At 34.9% G+C, this 26,695-nt stretch overlaps 2 protein-coding genes across 5 annotated transcripts in view; one reads left to right on the top strand and one right to left on the bottom strand.

Moving 5' to 3' along the window:
• LOC121731401 overlaps positions 1–591 on the bottom strand; it is a 50,045-nt gene extending 49,454 nt beyond the window's left edge. For all 4 annotated transcript variants that reach the window (XR_006036228.1, XM_042120806.1, XM_042120807.1 and 1 more), the window contains exon 1: positions 447–591. Coding sequence is in view for 3 of the 4 variants with exons in the window: in XM_042120806.1 (XP_041976740.1) it covers positions 447–500 (54 nt within the window). In the remaining variant the exon portion in view is untranslated. The remainder of the gene's footprint in view (positions 1–446) is intronic.
• A 15,090-nt stretch (positions 592–15,681) lies between these two features.
• Positions 15,682–26,695, top strand: part of LOC121731183 (synapsin) — a 106,509-nt gene continuing 95,495 nt past the window's right edge. Inside the window, exons 1-5 of the mRNA XM_042120538.1 lie at positions 15,682–15,685; positions 15,820–15,946; positions 18,487–18,602; positions 20,327–20,527; positions 22,787–22,947. Coding sequence (XP_041976472.1) covers positions 15,682–15,685; positions 15,820–15,946; positions 18,487–18,602; positions 20,327–20,527; positions 22,787–22,947 — 609 coding nt within the window. The remainder of the gene's footprint in view (positions 15,686–15,819; positions 15,947–18,486; positions 18,603–20,326; positions 20,528–22,786; positions 22,948–26,695) is intronic.

The raw sequence follows: 26,695 nt of genomic DNA, 5'->3' as shown, positions 1-26,695 counted from the left end.
AATGCCTCCAGGGACCACCAGTGGTCCGCGGACCACCGGTTAAGAACCACTGGACTAGAGTCAAATCCAAAAAATTAACAACAGAGAAGATAGCAAATTACTGTCATGCTTTATCAAAGTTTTTAATCATTTTCCAATAAAATTTGATAAAAGATGAACTTTTAAAGCAGTGATTAACTTCATAACAATGCCAATACTTTGAAGTGTCCCTCCACAGAATCTCGGAAATAAGTTAAGCACAGAATTAACGACGCAGAATGAGAACTGTTAATCTTTCAACTTTACTTAAGTTAACTCCATGTGACTCAAACTCTGAATAATTGAAACTCTGAATAAACGACACAGATTGAAAACAGTTCTTAAACCTTCAAGTTTGCCCTATTCAAGTTAAATCTATTACTATTAACTGTTACTTTTGTTGTACGTCTGTGAAAATGTGTAATTACCTGTGCTAGGGCCGACACGAGGCCGGCACAGATGAGGGTCCAGATAGTCCACATGTTGCACAAGTTAGCACAGAAACTTTACGCTGTCATGGCAGGCGCTCGGCGCGCGCTCAGTCAACACACTGTACCGGACTCTGTGGCCGTTGAGTTGCACACAGACACAACCAACTTTATTTTCCGTGACGGCCGCGTTCACATGGACGCTTATTTCGATTTTAAAGGAAACAAACTGTTTATTGTCCATAGAGTGTGAAATTAGTGTAGAAATGTACATGTATGTATGTGAGTACTACGCAATCAATACATTTTTTATTTATTTTATGGTAGATATGGGTAGTGTTAATTAATATTAAAGTACCTTGATAACGCATTTTAACCGCAAATGAGTCATGCGTAATTTTAATTACTATTTATTACTCATGAGTCATGACTCATGAGTCATGACCATAGTTCAAGACAAAGTATCGTGCCCCCGCCAAGACGAGCCTTCTATTTACTAGATAAGAAACCACGTATAAAACGTACCACAACAATAATGTTCGTTCAATATGATGATAGGATTTATGATTAATGATGATAGTATACTCTAGTATTGCTTGCTTAATTTGATTGTAAAAGAATATAATGCTCTTATGTACTGCGCACAATCTTAGGCACTATAAAATTACCCCTTCAAAACTACTGGCCGGGCTAATAATATTTCATTTATTAAAGTATACATTACTTATACATATTTCTTAAAAGATCACCATTATGATCGCAGGTTTCTCGTTGCGTCGGCGAGGCATTACGACATACACTCACAGGCGCGCCGCACTCACACATACACGCGCAGGTACAACATCGACTCACAACTCTTTTATTTACAAACGCAGAAGGTTAAACTTATGGAATACCTCGTTATTTGTCGTTTCTTAGCCTAAATTCGGATTCCTATTGTTTAGAATTAATTTTGATAATGATTCGGAAATTTTATAATAAAAAAAATTTCGAAGTAAAAGATTTAGAAGTAAGACTTAAGTATTAAGTATTCGTTACGCTTTCACGGCTAAACATATTCGAAAAATTTTGCACGTTTACTAATCATTTGCAGTATAAAATATAAAATACTAGGAAGAAATTGTTTAGCTTATAGACAAAATATGTTTTTCCGGTGTGTCTCATGCAAGGTAAATAATACATTTTGTTAAAACAAAGTCAGAGAAGAAGTATGGTTTACTAGCTCTATAGTTAATATATCAAAACACCTTACATCATAGTAACTGAATACTTGTATGTCAATGTGTCAGAACACTCGAAACCATCTCGAGATTGATACATATACCCCACTAAAGATTTCAACGCGTTACGCAGCTGCAAACAATATGTTACATATTATGTATTATGAAAGATATTTTATTACTATCAAGATCATAATATGTATAATATGTATGTATCATAATATGTATATGATGTGGAAATATTTAGTGTTCTTAAAAAAGGACGAAAGATAGTTTAAATTGCGAAATTAAACTAAAGTGCCTGATAAACGTACGAACTTACAGTAAATAATAATAATAAAGCTTTATTGATTTCCATAAAAAATACATTATATAAATTTGCTTTAAAAATATTTGATTTTTATAGAAATATTTCGTATACAATTTACTACATATTAATTCTATTTTTAAAGGACTTAATCAGATCTTTATAAATTTAGTACATAATATATTAATTCCTAATAAGTAATTATATTTATTCTATTCTATTATTATTTATTATTTTTCTATGGACCCCCTAAGGGTAAAAGCCTCCTCAAAGGCAACACATGACATGGAATTGATATATTAACATAAGTTAATATATCAATTCCATGTCATTGATGGGTGATTTTATAAAGAAGCGATAATGAAAAAAGGGCCTGTACAGAATATCGGGTAATTCAATAAGAGTTATAATAATCATTTATTAATTAATTTGTTATTGCATGAAAATTAAAAACATACTTTGAATGGGCATTGGCCAAAAAAATCACATGTACTTTTTATATTTTTTTTCGTTAAAATAGGGTATTTTAAGAATATAAATTAAATAATTTTGAAATTCATTGGCTAGTTTTTTCTCAATAAATTTTTAAAGTTTCGCTCTGACGTCATCATCGGCGGACAATTGACCTCTGAGTAAGTTTTAAATTTTCTTTCAATCTTATTGGCTGGTTTGTCAAATGCAATGCAGTTCTCATTATGTGAAAGCTGATACGAGAAGCTTACCAAAAGTTCGAAACGTAATGTTGGTCGAATTTATTGCTAATTTAACGCCATTGAAGGTCAAACAAAGGTAACATATTGGTTCAAAAATATAAGTAACTAATGGGAATTTTTTTCGTGTATATACAGAAAAACGATCACTGACCTTATTCCTCTAAAAATAGGTTATTGAAGATACCGCAATGTTTTGTTGACAAGCGTGAGGCGGGCAGTTGCGACAGACGGACATACACCTGGTGTATATTTATACTTAAACAAAACAACCACTGTGTGCTACTTATTCCTCAGATGTTTAAATGGAAAAAAAAGTTTTTGCCTACTTGTTCCTCAGGCGTACTTGAACGAAAAAAAATGTATTACAGTTTCTGTTTTTTTATTTTTACTATTAGAATAGAATACAATATTAGGGTTGAGTAGAAATATTTATGCCTTATAGTATTTCATAATTACTAATAATTATAATCTTCACATTTTAAAATATTTTGCTGTACTTTGAAATGTTAAAATAATTAAGTCACATTTGTAGAGTTTCAGGTTGCTTTTTATGACTTTTATAGTATTTTATCCATGTTATGATCTAAACATTTAAACATACCTAATTATGAAATTTTCGTTCACTCAAAATTCTGTACACCAAATTTAATAGTATTTTTTAGTACTTTAGCCTGTTCTCAGTTTAGGACCCAAGGACAAGGTTTCTTATGAAAGCATTTAATATACCCAAGCAAATGTTTAACGCTTTGCATATGCATGGTCATGAATATGCAAGTAAAGGCCGCCGCGTGGACAAACACGGCTTATAAATGAGGGGCGTTTAGCATACAAAGCCAAGACTTATGGTGGAAAAAATTCCAGGTAATTGTAGAGACGACGCAAGCGAAGGCTTAAGGTTCCTTAAATATCCAGTTTCGTTAGCGTAGTAAATAGTGCACATTAATTATAATGTGATGTATGTAATCATTTATGTACACCAGCGGACCCCAAACGGACTTCGTAGATTGAATACAATACCAAAAAATAGGCAACTTCTTTTGTGGCTGCCACTTTTAAAGATACATAAAAAATAGGCTGTTGTGTGCCAAAATGTCTTATCATTTCTGTATAAAACAGCTGGATAAATAAGGAAAGAGATAAGAAAAGTTCCCGAGGTAAAAAATATATTAAACGAGCTTTTGCCCGCGAATTCGCTCGCGTTAAGAAGTACACAAACTTTCATCCCCTATTTTAACCCCTTGGGTTTGGAATTTATCAAAATCCTTTCTTAGCGGATGCCATCGTCATAACATCTACCTGCATGCAGAATTTCAGCCCGATCCATCCAGTGGTTTGTGCTGTGCGTTGATAGATCACCAGGTCAGTCCTTCGAGTTTTATATATATACGAGCATTTGCCCGCGGCTTCGCTCGCGTTAAGAATTATTATATATACACCCTTTCATCCTCTATTTGAACCCCTTGCGGTTAGAATTTATCAAAATCCTTTCTTAGCGGATGCCTACGTCATAACATCTACATGCATGACAAATTTTAGCCCGATCCGTCCAGTGGTTTGGGCTGTGCGTTGATAGATCACTATGTCAATCAGTCAGTCACCTTTGAGTTTTATATATATAGATATAGATTATATTATAGGTGAAAGTGTATCGATTCTGAAAAGTATCGAAAGAATGAAATATAGGTACACATCTGACGAAGTAATGTGATATAATACTTTATTGAAAGAAAAATTAACATCGCAACATAGCTTCGTAATACATTTTCCTATTGTCATTTGTCATTCGTATAGTAGAGCTGGGAAAACCTTTTATTAGCGAAGTGATAAAAACTGACAGTTACCATTATTTAAGATTACAATAAAATGTATTACATTTTAATAAAACCTACATTAACGATTATAACATTATATTTAACGAATGTAGAGGCTGGGATAATCCGCGCATTACTTTTTACGTTCTCAGCCATTGTGTCATTTTATTCTTTTATTTTGGTGGCGCCATCTAAGCGGGAAATTAGGAGCTATTTTAGTTCCGGAATCAACAGATGATTTCAGGTGGCGCCACTGGGTCGTCGCCGCCCAAAATCAATATCTGGGCAGCGTGCGCCGCCTATCCCCGCGGCCCGGAGGTACTGTTCAGTTACACATTTTCCTCCCCGTATACGCGTCCAGTGCTTTCAGCGAATTACCAGCTTTACTGGATTTATTCATAATCTGTAAGTAAAAATTACTGTAAAATTATGTTTTTAACACGTATTTTCATGTAGATACGATAATTAAATCGTATTGAAGGTGATTATGTGAGAATTTGAGTGAAACGTTTTATTGGGTATATAGGCCACGGGAAAATGAAAGCCACACAATCGGATGAGGTTTGTAGGATCGTCATCTTTATAGCGGCTCATTAATCCAGTTTCAGATTCTTAAATTTAAGGCAATGTTATTTACGAAATCGAAGTCTATAATTATAAGTTAATATAACACACTCAATTTTATAACATAAAGAAGTGCTAAAACTATAAAACTATACTCATAATATTATACCTCTACAATAATAGCTACAGTAAAAAGGTTACGTCTATTAGATAAGACTAATACTTATAGTATTTCATATATTATCATGTAAGTCAAGACACGTTTTAATGAGAATTAATAATTTAAATAATTACAAATAAATAAAAATTGTTTTATTTCTGAATAAATTTGAAACAAATATTCTCAGAAAGTTTACACCGTTTGCCTACCACCGTTTTTATTTTTACCACCAAATACAACAAATATAATGTAGGTGTAATCATTCATAATCATCAGTTTAATATTTTAATTACAATCAGTAATTAAACCTCCTTCTATTAAGTAGTAAAAATAATATGAATCTTAGACGTACCGAATGGATGATAGATGTTTCTGTTTCTCTTTCTCGCAAATAATACTAAACGGATTTTTAAACAATTTTATGTCGCATAAGTTTAAGTTTCGGAAAAAAAGTAAGTATTATTTTTGTTCATAAAGAGTATGATCTTGCAAAATAATTTAAACAACAGATAGATAATGATTTGACGCAGGCTAAGCACTTAATACGATTTTCATATTAAAAATGATGACATTTTATTCTTGTAAAAGAAAACTCTGCGCCATTTTACTCAATTGTTATACGGCCAATAAAGAAATTACGTACGTAAGCCTTAAAATACTTTATGCCTCTATAACTCGAAAGCCCTGGAGTATACTTTTCACCGGTTGCCTCTCGCATAAGGGTTTATGGCCGAGTCCTGCATAACTTTACATAGTGTTAAAATTTTCAGAGATTTTCTTACTAGGTAAAGTAGCAGTATCAAAAGCGCGACTTATATTCATTTTTTATTGAATATTCAGCTTGGCGCGTAATAAAACAGCATAAGCTTACATCGAAAATACAACGATATTTTTATTGTATAGAAAAGTGGTTATTATTCTAAAAACACGTGATATTTGAGGAAATATAAACTTCAAAATGTAAGAAACGTGTTGTAGTAAATGGTGTAAGTCGATATAGGGGTAGTAATTACATCCATTATGGGGTTAAAAGGGGTTGAATGATGGATGTTCTTGGTGAATGCGTCCTAATGTTCAACTTGGTTGAAATATTTTTTACTTCAGCGTAGTACAAAAAGCCAGAAATTACTACATTGTGATCGGTTACATTATGCCAATGTAAATATAAAAATATAAATAATATCTATGGACGCTTCACACCACGTCAGTCTGGCCCCGTGGTATACCTAAAGGACTTGTGGTACCAGACAACGGAAATATATTTAATACTTTTATACTATACATATTATATTTAAGATTTATTATATCATACACATTTTTAATACACATCCATGACCTTTGAAAACTTTTTGTTCCGTCGGCGGGATTCGAACCCACGACCCCCGGCTTGAGCTACCAACAGCCCACCAACTGAGCCACAGAGGTCGTCAACTGGGATGCATTGGTAATTGGTATACAATTATGTGAACTGCATTCCAATTTCCAGTGCCCGTTTACGTTGTTCCAGTAGCAATCTAGCGCTGAATTGGATCACTGGATTGGAAAAATGTTATCCAGGTATTATATTTTTCTACGAAACCCGTACGTTTTGCTTTTACAAAATTGGCCTTGTTCTTCCTTCTTGTCTTCTCTATATTTATGCCATAATTTAAATCAGCCCAGTACTTTCGAAGCCTGTTCGTTGTAAAAAAAAACAGGAAATAAAACATGTACCCACATAACCTTTTTTTCGTGGGGAAATGCTGCCAGCCTGTACTGGCGGATTGGAGCTATCGGCCGGGGTATGTGAGATAGGGGACTCCCTAGTATTTAGCCACTAGAACCCGATGGTGCTCCACTTCCCGCTTAAGGCAGAATGGGCATTGTCCAAAAAAAATCACATGTACTTTTTATATTTTTTTTCGTTAAAATAAGGTATTTTAAGAATATAAATTAAATAATTTTGAAATTCATTGGCTAGTTTTTTCTCAACAAATTTTTAAAGTTTCGCTCTGACGTCATCATCGGCGGCCAATAATTGACCTCTGCAGTATGTTTTTTTTTCCTTTCAATCTGATTTATATAATGGCTGGTTCGTCAAATGCAAGTTCTCATTATGTGAAAGCTGATACGAGAAGCTTACCAAAAATTCGAAACGTAATGTTGGTCGAATTTATTGCTAATTTAACGCCATTGAAGGTCAAACAAAGGTTAAACGTATTTGTTCAAAAATATAAGTAAGTAAAGGGTATTTTTTTCGTTTATATACAGAAAAACGATCACTGACCTTATTCCTCGAAATGTTTTTGTAATGAGCAAAATAAAAAAAAAATGGATAATGGATACAGTAAAACTTACCGCAACAGCTTAATTATACCTCCTACATTTTGGAAATCGTTTAAAAATTAATCGTATCGAATAGCAATAACAAGAACAAACTAATACGTTGTTTTTATTACAACGTAAATGTTAGCCTCGCTAGTTTTTCTAAGAAAAGGGCAGAGGGTGTAATCATGAAAAGGTTTTTCAACCTCTATTACTGATCGTTATAGAGGCATTACAGTGCCCCAGCGATTACAATCAATGAAAGAAAACATTTTATCGCATTTCTATACGAGATTCAGGAGCTAATTGAAAACGTATTTTTTCATATAGGTAGTTTTAGGACATTATTGGTTAGTTTTCAATTTATTTAACTAAAATACGTTACAATTATTACACCATCAAAGTTGTAACATTATCACAATTAAACGACGAAATTACTAAAATATTACTTTTTCTGGATGTATTACATAATAGGGGTATTTATAAAATATATTTGTATTCAAACCACGTGGGTTGATTATTATCTCTACTTATTATAAAGTTTTATGTAGTTTTCAAGCCTGTAAAAATTCTTATAAAATTGTATATCTTAACAAGCGTTCTTCTACCACTAAATATTATTTAGAAAAGCGTTTTGGATTATAAACTGCAAACAATAAATTCTCTAATCCAATTTTAATGGACAGCGGTAAAGGAAACCACCAGCGAGTTGATAGTAGGTATAACAAAAGTTAATAGGGTGACTTAGCTCCTCTCGGTCGTAAAACATGATTAAATTAACTACAATAGTTGACCTATATAGCTGAGCATTTTCTTGTTTATACCTCAGAAAATATGTGTCGGGAAACTATTTTTAAAACTGCCCAAAAAATTTAAAATTGAAAACCTCTTATTGCAGTAAATAATATTAGTATTGACGCATTATCTTACTACATATTTAAACGAAATAAAAATCAAAAGTCCATCAATCAATCACATAATAGACGTGGGGAGCCATGCTTCGGCACGAATGGGCCGGCTCGACCGGAGAAATACCACGTACTGTGTTTCGCCGATTGAGTGAGTTTACCGGAGGCCCAATCCCCTACCCTATTCCCTTCCATTCCCATGTACCCTCCCATATTACCATATTCCCTCTTAAAAGGCCGGCAATGCACCTGTAGCTATTCTGATGCTGCGAGTGTCCATAGGCGACGGAAGTTGCTTTCCATCAGGTGACCCGTTTGCCCCCTTATTTCATAAAAAAAGCATAATATGATGTTAGCCCAGGCTTTTATACAATTATTAGATACTAGATGACTCCCACAACTCAGCGCGGGAACCGTACATTTTCCGGGATAAAAAGTGTCTCCATACCAAATTTCAGCTAAATCGGTTCAGCGGTTCGGGAATCGGACGTGAAGAGGTAAAAGACATAAAGACAGACACACTGTCGCATTTTTAATATTAGTAAATATATATTATTTTTCAACGACTTTAATTAAAATATTAAATTATCAATGCATAGATCGAAACACTTTATAATATTACTAGCTGTCCCGGTGAACCGAATGTCACTTTAAAACCTTCCCTGGACTTCTTCGAATATTTTAAGACTAAAATTAGCCCAATCCGTTAAGCCGTTTTCGAGTTTTAGCGTTACTAACACAATTAAAAATCCATATGTATAGATATAATGTTCGAGTAGTTTTAAATAACGTCAGCAAGTTTGACATCTATCACCTCAGTCCACCCGTGACCGCGGCCGCTGGAAAGAGTCCGCAAAAACCGGCTTAAAATCGTAATGCTCGCCTTCTCAGATTTCACTTATCTTAACGTCTAGATCTTTCAGTACAAAGGACATAAAGCTATTACCTAATATTCAGTGAAATACCAGAGGACTGGAAATCGATTTAACACAATTTATCGTCGCCGATTTGGCACCAGTCCAAAGGATGTAGTGTTAAATATCGCCAAAGTGTTCTTTTCTGGGTTATGACTCGGGAATAAATGTGTTTGTTTGTTTCGAGATTTGATTAATTGGAAGCTTTTAGTGAGTATGTTCTCAATAAAGTAATAATGAAAATATTTCAAGACGTTCTTTAGCATTGAGAGTGATCTCCTTTTGACCTTTCTCGGACTTCTACGAATATTAGTGACAAACTCTGTGGCTCAGTTGGTTGGTTGGTTGGGTTGTTGGTAGCTCAAGCCGGGGGTCGCGGGTTCGAATCCTGCCGACGGAACAAAAAGTTTTCAATGTTATATATATACAGGGTGTAACAAAAATAAGTGATAATACTTTAGGGTGTGTACGTGTTCCTTGTAGAGAGTTCACTGTGAAAGTAGCAGCGCTGAAAGACGAAATTTTTTTTTCACTTTTGTATGGGTAAGAGCCCGAGCGTCACGAGTTTCCCAATACAAAAGTGAAAATTTTTTTTGGTCTTTCAGCGCTGCTACTTTCACAGTAAACTCTCTATAAGGAACACATACACACCCTAAAGTATTATCACTTATTTTTGTTACACCTTGTATGTATATATATATATATATATATATATATATATATATATATATATATATATATATATATATATATATATATATATATATATATATATATATATATATATATATATATATATATATATATATATATATATATATATATATATACAGGGTGTAACAAAAACAAGTGATAATACTATAGGGTATGTACGTGTTCCTTGTAGAGATTTCACTGTGAAAGTAGCAGGGCTGAAAGACCAAATTTTTTTTTCACTTTTGTATGGGGAAACTCGTGACCATCGGGCCCTTGCCCATACAAAAGTGAAAAAAAATGTTCGTCTTTTAGAGCTGCTACTTTCACAGTGAACTCTGTACAAGGAACATGTACACACCCTAAAGTATTATCACTAGTTTTTGTTACACACTGTATATATATAATTGGAATCTTCCGAGATTATCATCGTATAAAAAAATGTATGTAAATTCCTAGGTAGATCGATTTATCGCCCCCGAAACCCCCTATATACTAAATTTCGATCGATTTATATAATATATATAAATCGATCTAGCTAGGAATCATTTTCAGAAAATGTTTTTTTATTCGTGTTTTATCGATAATCGATAATCTGAAAAATATGACTCTTCCTGACATCTATTGGCAAATAATTATACTATTTTGTTAATAACTAATTATTTTAGCGACCAGCAGATGGCGTTATTAAGTAACACGAAGTCAATGAGTGTTTGCTATACCGAGCAAAGCTCGGTCATCCAGGTACTGTGTATAATAGAATAAAAATCTTAAGTATTAAATATACTATTTCCGTAGTCTGGTACCGTAACACAAGTCCTTCAGGTACTTAGCACGGGGCCAGACTGACGTGGTGTGATATTTTTATATTATTATTATTTAAAAACTAAAATTAGCCAGATTGGTTTAGCCGTTTTCGAGTTTTACTGAGTCAGTACGAATCCATTCAATAGGTACGCTAAATTACTAGCTATAGGAGAATATGGTAAAAGGCAAAAGCAGTCCCATTTACACACAATACAAAGTATTTAGCTCTATTTCCTAGTTTCAGTCAGTGGAATTGAGTGTAGCGCCGTGTAACAGCTGCAAAAGCGCTGAGTGGCCATTCGTAAGGGTCGCTCCACTTTCAGGAAAGTGTCGCACAACCGTGAAAATAAACAGGAGCGTTTGAAAAATCCTAGTATCATCTTACAATGTAATTATTTACCCCCTTACTTATTAGTAAGGGGGTAAATAATTACATTACACGCTGTATAAGCTTTGAATAGTTATACATTTTTTTGTCTTCTTCAATCCAATTAAAAATGTCACTTGTATGACAGGAACAAAACAATGTATAACTATTCAAAGCTTATATACAACGTTTATTAGTAAGGGGGTTAGAGTTTAAGTTTTTCTGTTTGTAATTATTTTGTTCATTATTAGATTAAAATCTATAAAGTTTCGTGGAAATTTTTATCAATGGAATTTTCCGTGAAAGGTTTGAGAATTTCTTTTACTTCTTGAACAAAATTACAAATTCCACAAATCTCAATAATATTACGGTCTAAATATAATAATTTTCTGAAGGTTTGCTAAAATGTTTCGAGTTTGTAATTTTAAAATTAAAATTAATTAAAACTATAAACTCTACATGAAAAATGCTAATATATTAGATAGAAGCGATAAAGTTGCCAGATGGAAATTTCCAACAATTAAATTGTTTACAAAATAGTTCATGACGGTTTGCACTCTCTAGCAAAACTAGCAATTTGCAATAACTATTTTAATTAAAAGCATACAAACAATTAAGTTATGTAGAGGTTTGTTGGCTGAATTATATGAACTAGCAGTTTTCTATAGATCGATAAAGGTTCCGTTCGAAAACTTTTAAATGTAAAGTCGAGTAGCAATATACATATTATTATTGAGTTAATAAAATCTATGCAAGATTAGGATAAACAAGCGCACATTTTGCATGCAGCTCGGCTAGTGTAAAATAATATTGTTTTATTTGATAGCTTTATTTGGATAGAAAATAGCTCTATTTGTAAAGGGCTCTAGGGCCTAAACTATTACGACATTAATTATTAACAGTTCAGTACTACAAACACACACACTTACATAATTCCATCCTAAAATATTAATATGTGATCCTTAATACACCTGAGATTATATTCAGCGTATATCCAGGGTAAGTAGGAACTTCAGAATGGGAGTCAATAGGCCTGGGGGCTGGGACGTTCACGGTGACGCGTCGTAAGCCGGCGTTGGCGCCGTGCCAACTTCCAACTGTCGTCAAATAAGGTTTCATAAGAGATATGAGAGAAACTTTACAGCTCCGTAACTATAGCAATTCTATAAAACGCCCGACTTGTGAGTTTTTGAAATAAGAATTCGGACTTTTTAAGAATGTAAGTTTTTACAACGCTTTAGGCAGCGGACTACGGAGAAGTTGGTTTTTCAGCGCAGATAACATGTAATGATTTTTATTTTGGATTTTTATAATAATAAACAGAATAGTGTTTTCTTCTTGGAATTTTTCTTGCAATTCTGTTATGCGAAGATAATGTGGAAAATGAGTAGGTATATTTAATCAGTTTAATACCCAGATGCTCTATGGATGAAAAAAATAAACATAACATTATAAATTATTTATGTACCTATGTATATGTCTAGACTATTATACTATCAAATGACAACTTCATGTTACTCTAATTGTCGACAGGTCATTGCATCCTCCCCTTCTCCGCCCTCGAAGCAGTACGGTGACATCGCAATCATTCGGCACATTTCGCAATAAAAATATTCAGGTAAATTGTGATATAATACAATATAAAATTAATATAATAGAAATAACAATTATCTAGTATATGGACATGATGGCCTCAGCATCGAGCATCTTCAGCATGCTGGACCTCATATTTTCAGAGTTCTTGCGTTATTTTACTCACTGTGTGTGAGTCACTCCTACCTTCCTGTGGACATACTGAGGACAATTGTGGTTCCTATTGTGAAAAACAAGACAGGAAATCTTGCCGATACATCCAACTATAGACCTATCTCGTTGGCCACAGTTGCTGCTAAGGTATTTGACGGTGTACTTAATTTACAGCTTGAGAGTCACATAAATCTGCACCACAATCAATTCGGTTTTAGACCCAAACTGTCGACTGAGAGTGCAATACTATGTCTGCACACCGTCAGATATTACACGAGTCGAAAGACTCCAGTGTTTGCGTGTTTCCTCGACCTGTCTAAGGCGTTTGACCTGGTCGTGTATGATATCCTTTGGAAGAAGCTTGAGGACCTTAACTTACCACCAGAGTGAATCGAAATATTTAGGTATTGGTATACACACCAGGTCAATAACGTTCGATGGGCGGGCGCAATGTCGGAGCCGTATCGGCTACAAGGTGGGGTGAGACAGAGGGGGTTAACCTCTCCAACCCTGTTCAATATATATTTGGACGCGCTGATTTGTGAGCTCAGCAGCAAGCATGTTGGCTGTCATATTGATGACATCTGTGTCAACAATATCAGCTACGCCGACGATATCGTCGGCGTAGCTGATATTGCACTCAAAAGCACCGTATGGTGCTTTTGAGTACATCAGTTTGCGGTCTCAGGGAGCTGATACGGGTCTGTGAGAGGTACGCTGAAAGCCATGGCCTGAGGTACAACACGACCAAAAGTCAGTTTATGGTCTTCGAGGCCGGCGGTGCTAGATGTCCTCCGAGCATACCACCAGTATGGCTAAATAATACTCCTCTGGACAGAGTCTACGAATTTAAATACCTCGGACATATAGTCACCGCCGTCCTAAGGGATGACCCTGATATAGAGAGGGAGCGGAGGGCGTTGTCTGTTCGGGCGAATATGTTGGCCCGCAGATTCGCGCGTTGTTCAGTTTTAGTTTTAGAGCGATACTGGGGCTACCACGCTTTTGCAGTGCCTCTGGTATGTTTGCCGAGGCGCGAACCGACTGCTTTTATGCTACTATGCGCAAACGTTGCGCGTCCCTCGTGCGCAGAGTGCGGGCTAGCTCCAACAATGTCTTAGCCATGATAGCTGACAGACTCGATTGCCCCTACATCAAGCACTGTTGTGATAAACATGTCTGGTATGGAGGCGGTCGTGGCATCACTCTTTGACGTAAAATATGTTTCTTTTTAGACATAAGAAATCCAGGATATTATTTGAATGTTATTTTAGTAATTATTTTAATTTTATACACCTAACTACTGATCTTAATTTTATAAACAATGAATTATTATTTATTAATTTAATTTAATTTATTTATTAATTTGGTTTAATTTATTCAGTTGAATTTTATTTATGACCTTTAATCAATTTAATTTCATTTAAGTTTATTTTATCATAATTATAATGCATGAACTAGATTATTGGTAATTTTAATTGTGGAGTTTTGAATTTTTATGTGATGCTAAATTAATGAAATTTTTACATGTTATGGGTCTTTGATACCTGAAATAAAGACATTTTATTTTATTTATTTATATTCCACAACCTAAGCACTTTTGTGAACACACTTTACGGAAAAATCTATCACGCGGCACGCCTATTGATTTGTGCTTTAACATAGTAATTTTTATTTATAATTTGTAGATGTGTTATCACCGGTCACTCAAGGTTTGGTTACTATTAAAATATAAAAAAAACTGCCTTAAAGTACCACGCAGATAAACGACGCGAGCCCTCACATAGCTCGGCTTTTAGCTGGCGAATAAACAAATATGAATATGAACGGAGCGGAGAACCGCGAAAATATTGAAGTAGATATTAGAAATAATGACATAATGATATCATATTGGCCATTGCTCTAGATTTTGCAAAATATATTTTAACTCTTGAATTATTTTAGTATTTTCGACGACAAGCTCAGAACGAGGTACAAGGTGTATTAAAGTTGTGCCTTATTGGCGTTTGGTGAATTATCATATTAGCTTTGTCCACACTGTGCCTTTTTTGTCCATCAAGGGCATGCGCTATAGCGCAGTCAACATCGCACGTGAGGCATGCCCGCGACGCTATGACTCTTTTCTTTCCAACGCGGGTGGATTTTGACGCATTCAATTATTGAATATGCCAAATGAACGTTGAATAAAAAGATGATGACGAATATTGAAGATGAAATTGCATAGTGTGGACAAAGCTATATGTTAAGTTTGAAAAACATTCGAAAGTTATTTATTTCGCTCTAGTCAAAAATAAAAGCGATATGACAAAACATTGAAACAAAAGAAACTCCGAGTCATTATATTTAGGGCTCCATTCTGGTCACGTAGACATCTTCCATTTTTCATAAAAATTCACAAAGGATTTTCACCGGTCATTATGGGCCGAATCGAGATTTTTTCATAAAACCGAGACTTCAAAGGAAATAGTAATCTTCCTCATTATATTTTATGCTTCATGGGTCATTGAGTCAAAAATATCTGAGGACTTTTCACTTTATATCCCGTAAGATTGAAACTTCTTAACTTCAAACTTCTTAGCTTAAATTAAGCTTAAATCCTAATTCCTACTATCTCTAAATAAACCTATTTGTTGTGTTAATAATTATAGATATTAAAATATTATTTTGACTTCAAATTTAAGTATTTCTTCTTTTGAAGCAAAGTTCGATTTTGGAAGCGCAATGGGTAAATTAAAAATGAATCGCAAGAAATCGTCGCGTCACGATAAAATTCAAACTGACCCTACGTATTCTACGTAATCTTTTATACTTTATAAGAATAATGATTGCAAGCATAGTCTCAGGCATATAATTTTCCAGGAGCGGTCAAAATAGATCGGTCGGGGTGTCCTGGCATCTGTGGCCCGCAGGCCGCGACCACATCAACCCTGTCTTTCTCAAGCTTCCGCAACTCCTTTACCTCCAATGTCAATTACCTGAAAAGAAGGTAAGGTCATTATTATTAATGTTGTCAGACGGGGCGAGATCTAGGGCTCTTGGTTAGAACGCCTACTGTTGAAATTAGACATGCAAAATGCATGGAATGTGACGTAAAGTTTCTATAAGTAGAGTGCCAATTGTCATTTGTAAATTGCAATGATAATATTTTAATTAATATGTATTGTGATTTGTGACATATTATTGCAATTTACGAAATGAAAATTGTATTTTATCTTTTTTAAAACTCGATGAAAGGTCAAATTGAGTTAAATTAACGAAAAAGTCTTAACTAAGAGCCCAGTGCTTTAAAAGTATGTTCTTGAGTTTACCTGACATTTTTCATTAATCATGTATTTTCAAATTCAATTTTTATATAAGTTTATTTTCAAAAAAAGAAATTACTTAATTAAAACTTAAAAAACAGAATTTTAGCCTATTTTTTACAGCATGATCGTCACTGTTAAAATATTTTTTGTATTTTAATGTTTCAAATGTATGCAATTTTTATACCTATTCTGCAACATTTTTGTCAATTGATTCTTCGTGTTGCGACGTAATTTTTATAACCCTTGTACTACATAATGATTACAAAAATGCTTACAACTGTGAGATTGAAATGTTATAACTTATGAGTATTATTGAGATATTAAGAGTTATTTAGTGATTAATGCTTTAAAACTACAGTAATACTACTTTTTATAGAATTTTGCAGACATTCATAGCAAATTTGTCATTAAACTAGAGTGTAGTTATCACTTTTATCAATTAATTTATGTTAGTACTTAATTACAAAAAAGTAATACTTAAGTCTAAAATGAAATTGTTGTTGTTTTGCTTTAGTACTGAATTACACAAATATGTGTGCAATACAGCATTTTTGTAAAGCTCACCCACATATCCGCACAATCCTTATGATTAAAGCAATATGAATTTTACACACTTTATATACCAAAAGCTGAGATTTTAGAAATAATATTATACAGCAACAAATTAGGATAATCCTCTTATTTCTTTGTAAAAAAACCTATAATATTATAATTTACTTAGATTCTCAGTTTTTGGTAAAAATAACTGTTGAAAATTTAAATTGCTTTACGCTCTCCAAATACACCTAACCCATGTATCTTATAATTCAAAATTCTTGTATAAATTACACATCGCTGTCTTTGTAACTAACACACTAACACTACTATGGGCACATTGTTTTGTCTGAAATAAATGTTTTCATTCATTCATTCATTCATTCATTTTACCCTTTTAATGAAGGAAACCCTACTTGTGTGTCACTATATACCCGGTGTAGACATAATTAATTGGAGCCTTACAGCGGCAATATTGTTTTAAGGGTTAGTGGAGGAATAGCCTTGTAACCAGAAAAAAAATTCCACAAAAAAGTTGCTACTAATTATGCGACGGTGGAGCAAGATTTGTCATTTACGGTTCAGAGCATAACAACTCTTGTCGTTTTGTCGATTAGAGCTATTATGCTTTCCACCTACCTGAGCTCGTACCTACACAGAACTGCGATGCGACGTCGCATTGCAAAAATCGGTGGCAAAATCATTCCAATCTCATAAGTCACAACAAACACTTTAAAATTAGCAAGTATTTGCGGTGCGACGTCGCATAGCAATTTTGCGTACGAGTCTAGTGGTTCAGAGTCCTAATTATTTAACCCCACCGTCGCCTAATTACTGCTGAATTATAAGATACCTCCTTACCCGCTGTTCACATACCGTGTAGCACTCATCAGCTCTCAACGTTGTTACTTGGTACCAACAACTAACAACGCTCATACGACAGACCGACGCTGGACCACGTGCATGGCGCTTCCTTCCGTTGTTGTCATCCATGCTTATAGGTTAGCTGTGCTAAGGCAAAAGCTTCTGAAATAACCCGAGTGAATAATTAACCGAAGCCTGACAAGTGATGTAGGGTCCCCGTCTCGCTTGCTGCTCCAGGCATGTCTATTTATGTGTGTCCCTGAATTGTCATCGTATATTTTTATTCCCATTACCTAGTTTTATCAGGGCGTGACAAAATTTTCTCCGGTTTATCTGCAATTAAAGTGAAAAGTTCTCTAGGCGCGTTGCCCAATTGGCGCGGGAGTAACTTGTTATCGTTAACAGCTGATATATTGGCATCGTGCATAAGATTTGATACTTTCAAGTATTTTTAATGAATTGTGTAATTACGTTAATAGAGGCTAAACATCAAGGAGTCGTTTTCTATTACTGTGATCTGCGATACATAGAGACATTTAATATCACTACGGGTTATAGAAGTTAAAGAGATATTTTTACTCACTATATGAGATCTATGCTATTAACTCAACGTTTCCAAGTCTAGTAATAAGAAGTGAGTAATAAAATCTGGGTTACAGTTAATTCTGAATCAAAAATCTTTTTTGGTTCATTGTAATATGATGAAAGAGAAGGCATAGTAATATGAGATCTGAGAGGCTACATAGTGTGTGTCGGTTGTCCTGTCCCTTGCTGCGTGCGGCGTGGTGGGTTGGCGGTGTAGCTCAGCGGAGGCGTTGCGCAGATTCAGCTCGGGGGACCTGCAGTCGGAGTGCGATGAGGGCGAGGTGGACCCCTACACCGGCCGCCCGGCCACCACCAGCCAGCCCAAGCCGCAGGCGCAGAGGCCTGTCTCGCAAGGTGAGTTTAATTTATCTTAGAGCAGGGGTCACCAATTAGTTTCGCTCGGGGTCCTTTTTCAGAAATGTAATGATCTTCGCGGTCCACAGTCCACACATTTTATAAAAAATGGGTAATTACGAAGATAACAAAGGTATTTATTTACAAATCAATGAGAGAAGTGACAATTTTTGTTGCTAATTATTATTATCAGTCTGAAGTTTAGTGTGAAATTGATGCAAGCTATTGAATTAAATCTTGCATATGTTCATTAATCATTAGTAAGTTGAGACCGAAATTTATTATTAAACGAAGTTCATCTTCGAAAATTCTTGGGCACACAATGGGCCGACGTTCGAGATGCGGACCGCGGTCCTCCATTTGGTGACCCCTGTCTTAGAAATACTATTTAGAGGCCGTTGAGCGTCTGCTCTGGTTGAAAATAGAGCTCTAAGCTTATTGAACAAAATATTATAGGGAACACTGCAGTCATGTTTTAAAATTTCTACTGTAAACATTTTTAACTCTATCGCTAAAGTCCGATGTTCTTTTTCTAATGCTTCTAATTGTTTCAGCTTAAAAAATTTTACTTAATGCTTTTTTTAAAATAAAAGTAATAGTACCTATGCCTAATGTAAATAAAAGCTTTTAAAAAGCTCTTGTTGTTGTCTTCACTTCTTGGGTAAACCTACTTATGTTTTGAATAGTTTGCTTTCGATAATTACGAACTTAAGTAAGTAATTATAATTAAGTCGTTGTAATCCTCACTGAAAGCCTGAAAATAAGTTCGTAGTTAATATTTATAACCCATAATTTAGGTTGCGTGAGTCCAATATCTATGAAGTGTATGATATAATTATGCATATAAATTGTTCATGTTCGAGCATATTTTATGGTATTATGGAAGTAAATTCTTGATTGCTAAAATTGATAAAATGATACCAATATATTATGACGTGCACTTCAAAAACCCGGAACTCGACGCAAAAAATAATTGATTGGGAGCACCTACGTGCTGAAAGTTAATTATAAATCGCAAAAAAATAACTCATGAACATTTTTTTGTAACCCTCGAGCATAAAAGGTTCCTGAATTGGGGTTAATGAATCCTTGACTACCACAAAGCGGATGATGTAACGATTTCTTGTCATAGGCACGAGTTACGAGTACTTTGAAGATATTCTACCTACGACATAAAATATAATTCGACCTGCAAACCTATAAGACGAGAGCGTATTCCCTCTTTAAAGGCCGGCAACGCACCTGCAGCTCTTCTAATGTTGCGAGTACATTAGAAGAGCTGCAGGGGCATGGGCGACCGTAGTTGCTTTCGATCAGGTGACCGTTCGTTTGCCCCCTTATTTCATATAAAAAAGCCCGAATACAAAAAAAAAACATAAGTTATAATCTTGTGAATATTATAGTAAATATAAATGTTACTAATTTAGTCGATTGAGGTTCACTTCTTGTGAGTACAGGCAGGTGTGTACTAATTTGGTCTACCTCACTTACTCTAGTCTGGGTTAAAGTAAATCCTGATTGTAATATTACGTTATCTTTTTTGTTTCTTGTGAAATGCGAAAGAGGGGATTTTGACACAAGTTTACACAAGATCAGCGATAGCCCAAAACGACACTAATGCAACAGCTCTACATCTGAATTGACCCTAATGTTTACTTCTTCTTCACTTCACTATTCTGACTTCAGTATATCAAACAATGTTCTTTCAACTTCCTCATCACCAGCTACTGGCGGCAGCATGGGCAGCGGCGCGCCGCCCGCCCCCAGTGCCGGGAGCAGCACCAGCGGCGACCTCTCCCTGAACCTGCGGGGAGGCTCCCGGGGGACATCTGCACCGTCATCCCCCGCTAAATCCAGAGAGTCCCTGTTGCAGCGCGTGCAGTCACTCACCGGCGCCGCGAGGGACCAGGGAGCTAACTTATTGGGTGAGATAAATGATAAACATTATATTATTTGTTTATTTATTTATTTTTATAGACTCACCAACAAAACAGCATTTGTGACAATTTTTTGTACTTACATAAAATTTGTTTACAGATAAAATGAGTTCTAATGACAGGTGAAGTACAGCGTGCGTATGCGACAAAAATTAGACGAGATGAGATGTAGTGAATATGGTGATAAATGTTAATGATAAAAATATGTGTGTAACAAAAAAGATATCTTGTTTTTTAAACAAATAATACGTTGAAATAAAACTAATACTGGTATCAAAAAAATTAAAATATATTATATATGGTCTTAGGTTATGTTAGGTGTCTTTCAAAGATTATTCTATTTAATACCGTTTGACACACATATCCAGTCTGAACTATTGTCTATTAAGTTTCAGTCTTGAGTATTTCTTGTTCCATTTGAGCCAATATGCATAGAAGTCATAATATGTCTTAAAACAGAATCGGCAATAGTGCAGTTTGGCGTAAGGTTTCCTCGCACTAAATTAAGAGGGTGACTAACGCATAATATCAAACATTGTCCTCCTCTCTTCACACTCACAACTGTCTTCATGCGCGTACCGAGGCAGCTGCCCCCCCTGGATCATGTTGACGTCCCTACTAAGTTTATTATCTAGTACTTTCATCTATAAAAATTAAAAATAATAAACCGAATTTTTACCATTTGTTTGCAATACAATATTTTTACAACTAAAAATTATTAACTTTTTATTCTTTATAAACACCTAGCTTATAAAAAATCTGATTTGCCCCCCCTTGGCCCAGAATCTGCGTAATTTGCCCCCCCCCTGGCTCAAAACCTGGGTAATTTGCCCCCCCTGGCCCAGAACCTGGGTACGCCCATGACTGTCTTTCATATGCCAGGTGAAAAAGGACGACGCGGAATCATCGCCAAGTTAGTTTTTTCTTAAAAACTCGATAAATATACAAAATTTTAAAAATCCGCCAAGTCCGTGTCTCAATGATAGAATTTTATAAAATCTGTTAAACTTAGTTTAATGCACGGTTATGGGAATATATGAAAAATTCGTGAAAATTAGATGCATCTTTGTGGTTTTTCTTCTATACAGAAAATTTTAAGATATTGTGTTTTCGCTCAGATCAAATTCTTGGAAACAATGTTTATATAGAAAAATCTATGTTTAGAAATTGAAACAAATCGGGGCTTATTTTCAAGTATAAAAATTCATTATAAAATCGTTAATTTTAGGTTATTCGCTCACTTAACGATCAATTTGTTTCCTAAAATACAGTGGACCCCTGCTAATCCGGCCCCTGTCTACTCCGGCGACCCTTGTAATTCGATATTTCATATTATTAGTTAACTATAAACATTATTTTACCCAGTCTTTATTAAGGTACGTAATTTTTTTGTTACAACGCATGCAACGGTTACGTTTACAGCTTGCTGATAAGAACCTAGCTTTAGGAAAATGATTTATAGTTCAGATAAAACCTTAACATTATGATTTTAAGGTATTGTATGGAGTACTCTATAATCCGACAAATCCGCTAATCTGACACGGCCGCGCAAAACTTTTGTCGGATTGACGCGGATCTACTGTAGTGTCTTTTGTTTATTATTTAGTTGCTTACATTTTATTAAAGAGGAGAGAGAAGAATATATTTTTAACATGAATGTAATTATTTAAAGTAGACACTATCTCTTAAGACGTTCAGTATTTTAATTTAGGCAATCTTTATTCAGCAAATTGAAACGCTGAAAATGAGAGACTGAAGTGCACTTAGACAGGACGTAAATTAACACTTTTCAACGAGAAAAGCCTTCGCAAGAAAGAGGACTTTATTAGATTGTGAAGGCAAAGTTAATGCTAGTAGTAGTAGCTTATTAAAAATGGCAATAGTGTTCTAGCTACAAAAACACTTTGTAGTCTTCATCAATTATAAAAAAATATGGTTGGAGTGAATATAGCAAAGAATAACTCTGGCAGAAAAATAGATCAAAAATATGATGAACTTATGTAAACCTTTATGATTAAAATATGTTGCCTCATAAGTCCACAACATTCCTTTTTTACTTGGGATAACCCAGGTCAGTTAGTCAGGTAAATAGTTGTAAAAATGTCTATCTCAAAAAAAAAACCTAATACCACGTATATATAATTTCAACATATCCATGCACCCGCGACACCTGATCAGTAATGTACAGTAAATTACGTACATTTCAACATATCCTTCCGCCACCTAATCAGTGTGTGTGACATCCAGGAAGTGTAACATCAGTGGCGTCTGTGGGCCGCGGGTACAACCGTGACCGCTGCGTGACGCTGCTAGTGGTGGACGACCAGAACACGGACTGGTCCAAGTACTTCCGCGGCCGTCGGCTGCCTGGCGAATGGGATATACGCGTTGAACAGGCCGAGTTTAAGGTAGGTTTTGCCAAAGAAACGTTATTTTGTACTATTAAAGAAGTTGATTCCTAGGCAGATGGGGGACCTACGTAGTTTGGTCGCGTTCAAATCCAGGCGATAGATCACAATTAACATTGACATGATCCGACCAAATGACGTTGGTATTTCAACTGCCTAGGAATCAGTTTCCTCGATGATATATGCTGCGTTGTGATACTGTTCCACAATGATCGGACTTCGACGCTGAACTGTCAACGTAAGATGTAAAGCATATTCAGCTTGTATTTTGTATCTCTCAATCCAGTACAGCATCTAGTAGGTAATTATCATCTAAAATCAGGCGTGGTCGTAGCCTGAAACGTGAGGGAAAGTTACTTTTATTTTCATTGAATTACTATAAGGAAATTATTATGTATGTGGAAATAAAAGACTCTACATTTCTCAGAGCACGCCCCCCGCCAGACCACGTATGCCAGCAATGTTGTGTCTAAATAGTGTCTAAGGGTCTAGTTCTGGGGTCACCAATTAGTTTCGCTCGGAGTCCGTTTTAAGAAATGAAAATAAATGATCTTCGCGGTCCACAGTCCACACATTTTATAAAAAAAATATATTTTATTAAATTAAACAAAGGTAATTACGGAGATTACATATAAGGTATTTATTTACAAATCAATGAGAAAAGTGTCAATTTTTGTTGCTAATTATTATTATCTGCCTGAAGTTTAGTGCGAAATTGGTGCAATCCTGGAGATGTTCATGAGTAAGTCGAGACCGAAATTTATTTTTCATAAAAGTTCATCTTCGAAAATGCTTGGTCCGCACTAGGGAATGCAATCTCGTCAAACTCGCGAGTTCTCGCCTTTTTTTCGTCCGAGATCAATCTCGCTAAAAAAGGCCGAGATCTCGCGAGAACGAGATCTCGCGAGATCTCGGCCTTTTTTAGCGAGATTGATCTCGGACGAAAAAAAGGCGAGAACTCGCGAGTTTGACGAGATTGCACTTGAGCATAAAACCGTCTTATTTGAAGGGCGGACTGACACGGACAGAGTTGCGATCGCGGAGTCAAAATAAAGAGGAGCTGGCCTAAGCAACTGTGCACTGTGATTCTCAACTAGGTCCTGAATTTTGACTTCTCGTTGTTTTGTTAGTTATAAAAGAACGTCACGTTATCGTGGACGCCGGCTTCCACGATAAAACGTTGGGTGTACCTTAAATGCCCTTTTGATTTTACGCACCGCGGACGTTTTGTGTGGTTCAGAAATGTAAACGTTGTGATGTCCTCTAACATGCACGTTTAAAAGTTATCGTCGACGGAAATTTAAAAGCGTCTCCATATTATATTTCCATACATTTTACTTCCCTATGTTATCGTTTTACCGCGGGCGTCCAGGATATTACCGCCACGTCCAAAATTATAAAAGCGCATTAGAAGAGAAGACTGGCTGTTTCTTTCATTTGTTATTTGATAGATAGTAGATACGTATGTCAACGCTTACTACTTAAAAATTTTAGACAGATACATCAAATAATGTTTGATGCACAAAATTCTATTGAAAAAAAATCGTGAAAATGAATGTTAATCTTATAATACTTATAATTTATTTTAGTACTTTTTTTTCGTAATTTATTCAAATATTGTGATTATTTGCAAAAAAACCCCACCAAACTGCTAATCTCGCGAGATCTCGAAATTGGCGAGATCTCGCGGTATTGTATTCATAAACTCGCGGGATCTCGCTTGAGCCCCAATCTCGCGAGATTTGCATTCCCTAGTCCGCACACAATGAGTCGGCGCGGCGCGGCGGTCCAGATACGGACCGCAGTACGCTCTTTGGTGACCCCTGGTCTAGTTACACTACCGAGTAGATTGGTGAGACAGTGGCAACAGTGCAAACAGACAATTTGATTGGCAGCAAGCACGGTCTCGCCAGTCAAAGTAGCTGTAATCAAGTCCTAAACAGAAATATTCGTTCTAAACATTCGTGATACATATTATACAAGGATTTAATATTACAATTAGAATATTCGCATGCTAGCGTGATAATTAAATTTGCCTGATGGGTAATTGGTGTGTCGCTTATCGTCGGTCGTGTCGTATCGGTGATCACATCGCGTCCGATTTAACGTTACTAATTACACGGTTACTCACATGAAATGTCAGACGTTCACTTTTAATTAAATTTTAAACTCAATTATTTCAATAAACAACTGTTTTTATCGCCAGAGACAGAGGGGTATCATAATATGGACGCTGTTAAGCATTTGTTACTCATATTATGATTTATGTCGGTATGTTTTTGGGACATCGTAGCTCTCAAACATGCGAAACATTTTGATTTTTTTATTGTAAGAGACCTGACTTATAGTGGAGTCACTGAAGGTTTTCACCTCCGATTTCGTTGAACCTCCATCGATTTTCATGAAAATTGGTGAGTAGGTGGGGGATACCCTAAGAAACAAAAGTGACATAGTGCCAACTTGCGCTTTTGTCCTGGGGTCGGATGCCAACCCTTCTCGGGGGTGAAATATTTATTTTTAAATAAAAAAAAACCGCAAAAATCGATAAACAGACAAATTTTAAGCAAAATTTGTTTTATAAAGTTTTTTGAATAAATCAATACTTTCTGAGTAATTAAAGATCGAAGATTGTGATTTTTCGAGATAAAACTACATGTTTTAAAACGGTTTTTCATAAATAACTCAAAAACTATACGTTTTTACGTTAAATGTGTTATAACCTAAATTAAAGTCAATAAAATAACAAATAAATGCCTAATTTTAATAACCTTCTAATTTTAATTTAAAGTGAAATATAGGTGATTATATGTATACCGTCGGGTCGGGTAACTTTCACTTCTTTTTTCTTATTTTTTTATAAATCTATCTGGTATAGCGGCGCTGGATGACTAATAAGTTTGATATTTATTTCGTTAATAAGGATATATGCTAATTATAAATAAATGATATATTTAATAAATCTTTACAAGTGTATAATTATTATTATTTTTAAATTGAGCCAAAGTTGATCTGTAAGAAGGGTGACTTTGTCTCTCAGATTATTTTTAGCATAAAACTTTTATTTATCCTGACACAGAGCTAAAGTAACTCGCTAAAATAATAGGTTTAACAATAATAGACATTTCAACATCAAATATTCTATATTTTTTTGCAAAAAATTATATATTTTTAACAAAAACTTACATTTACCTACCGTCTTATTGATGAAAATCATCTTATGTAGGTTTTATAAATAATATCATTTTACTTACAAACAAAACATTAACTTTCAATATATATCTATCAAAATAATTAACTTTTTTAATAATGTAGTAACTATAAATGCTTACAAAATAATCATATTGTGGCGTTTATGAGTGCACACTGCACAGCCTTCTTATTAAGATCAATCAACATAAGTCATCGATTCTTATATATTTAAGTACTTAATTATTTAGCTCAGGCACTGAGAAACAATCTTTTTTTTTTAAATTCGGGAACATTTATCTTACAGATAATATTATCCCAAGCATAGCGGCAGCTTCTCGCTGAGGCATGGCCCTGGACCTCACAATATTCAAACATTCTTCAAGTTCTTCATCTGTATAATCGATATAGCGACGACTACCTGGTTTACGGCGACATTTTGATGGCATTGTGAGATCTGAAATGTAATGAATTCAACTTTGGCTCAAGAGCCAATGTTACCCGAATTTACGAGGCAAAGTATCCCCTCACTTTGTAACTAATTTTTGTCAATTAAATCTCG

Source organism: Aricia agestis, chromosome 10 (assembly GCF_905147365.1).
Source record: "Aricia agestis chromosome 10, ilAriAges1.1, whole genome shotgun sequence".
Taxonomy (NCBI): Eukaryota; Metazoa; Arthropoda; class Insecta; order Lepidoptera; family Lycaenidae; genus Aricia; species Aricia agestis.
Note: the sequence above shows the minus strand (reverse complement) of the source record. Positions and strands in the feature narration are given on the sequence as shown.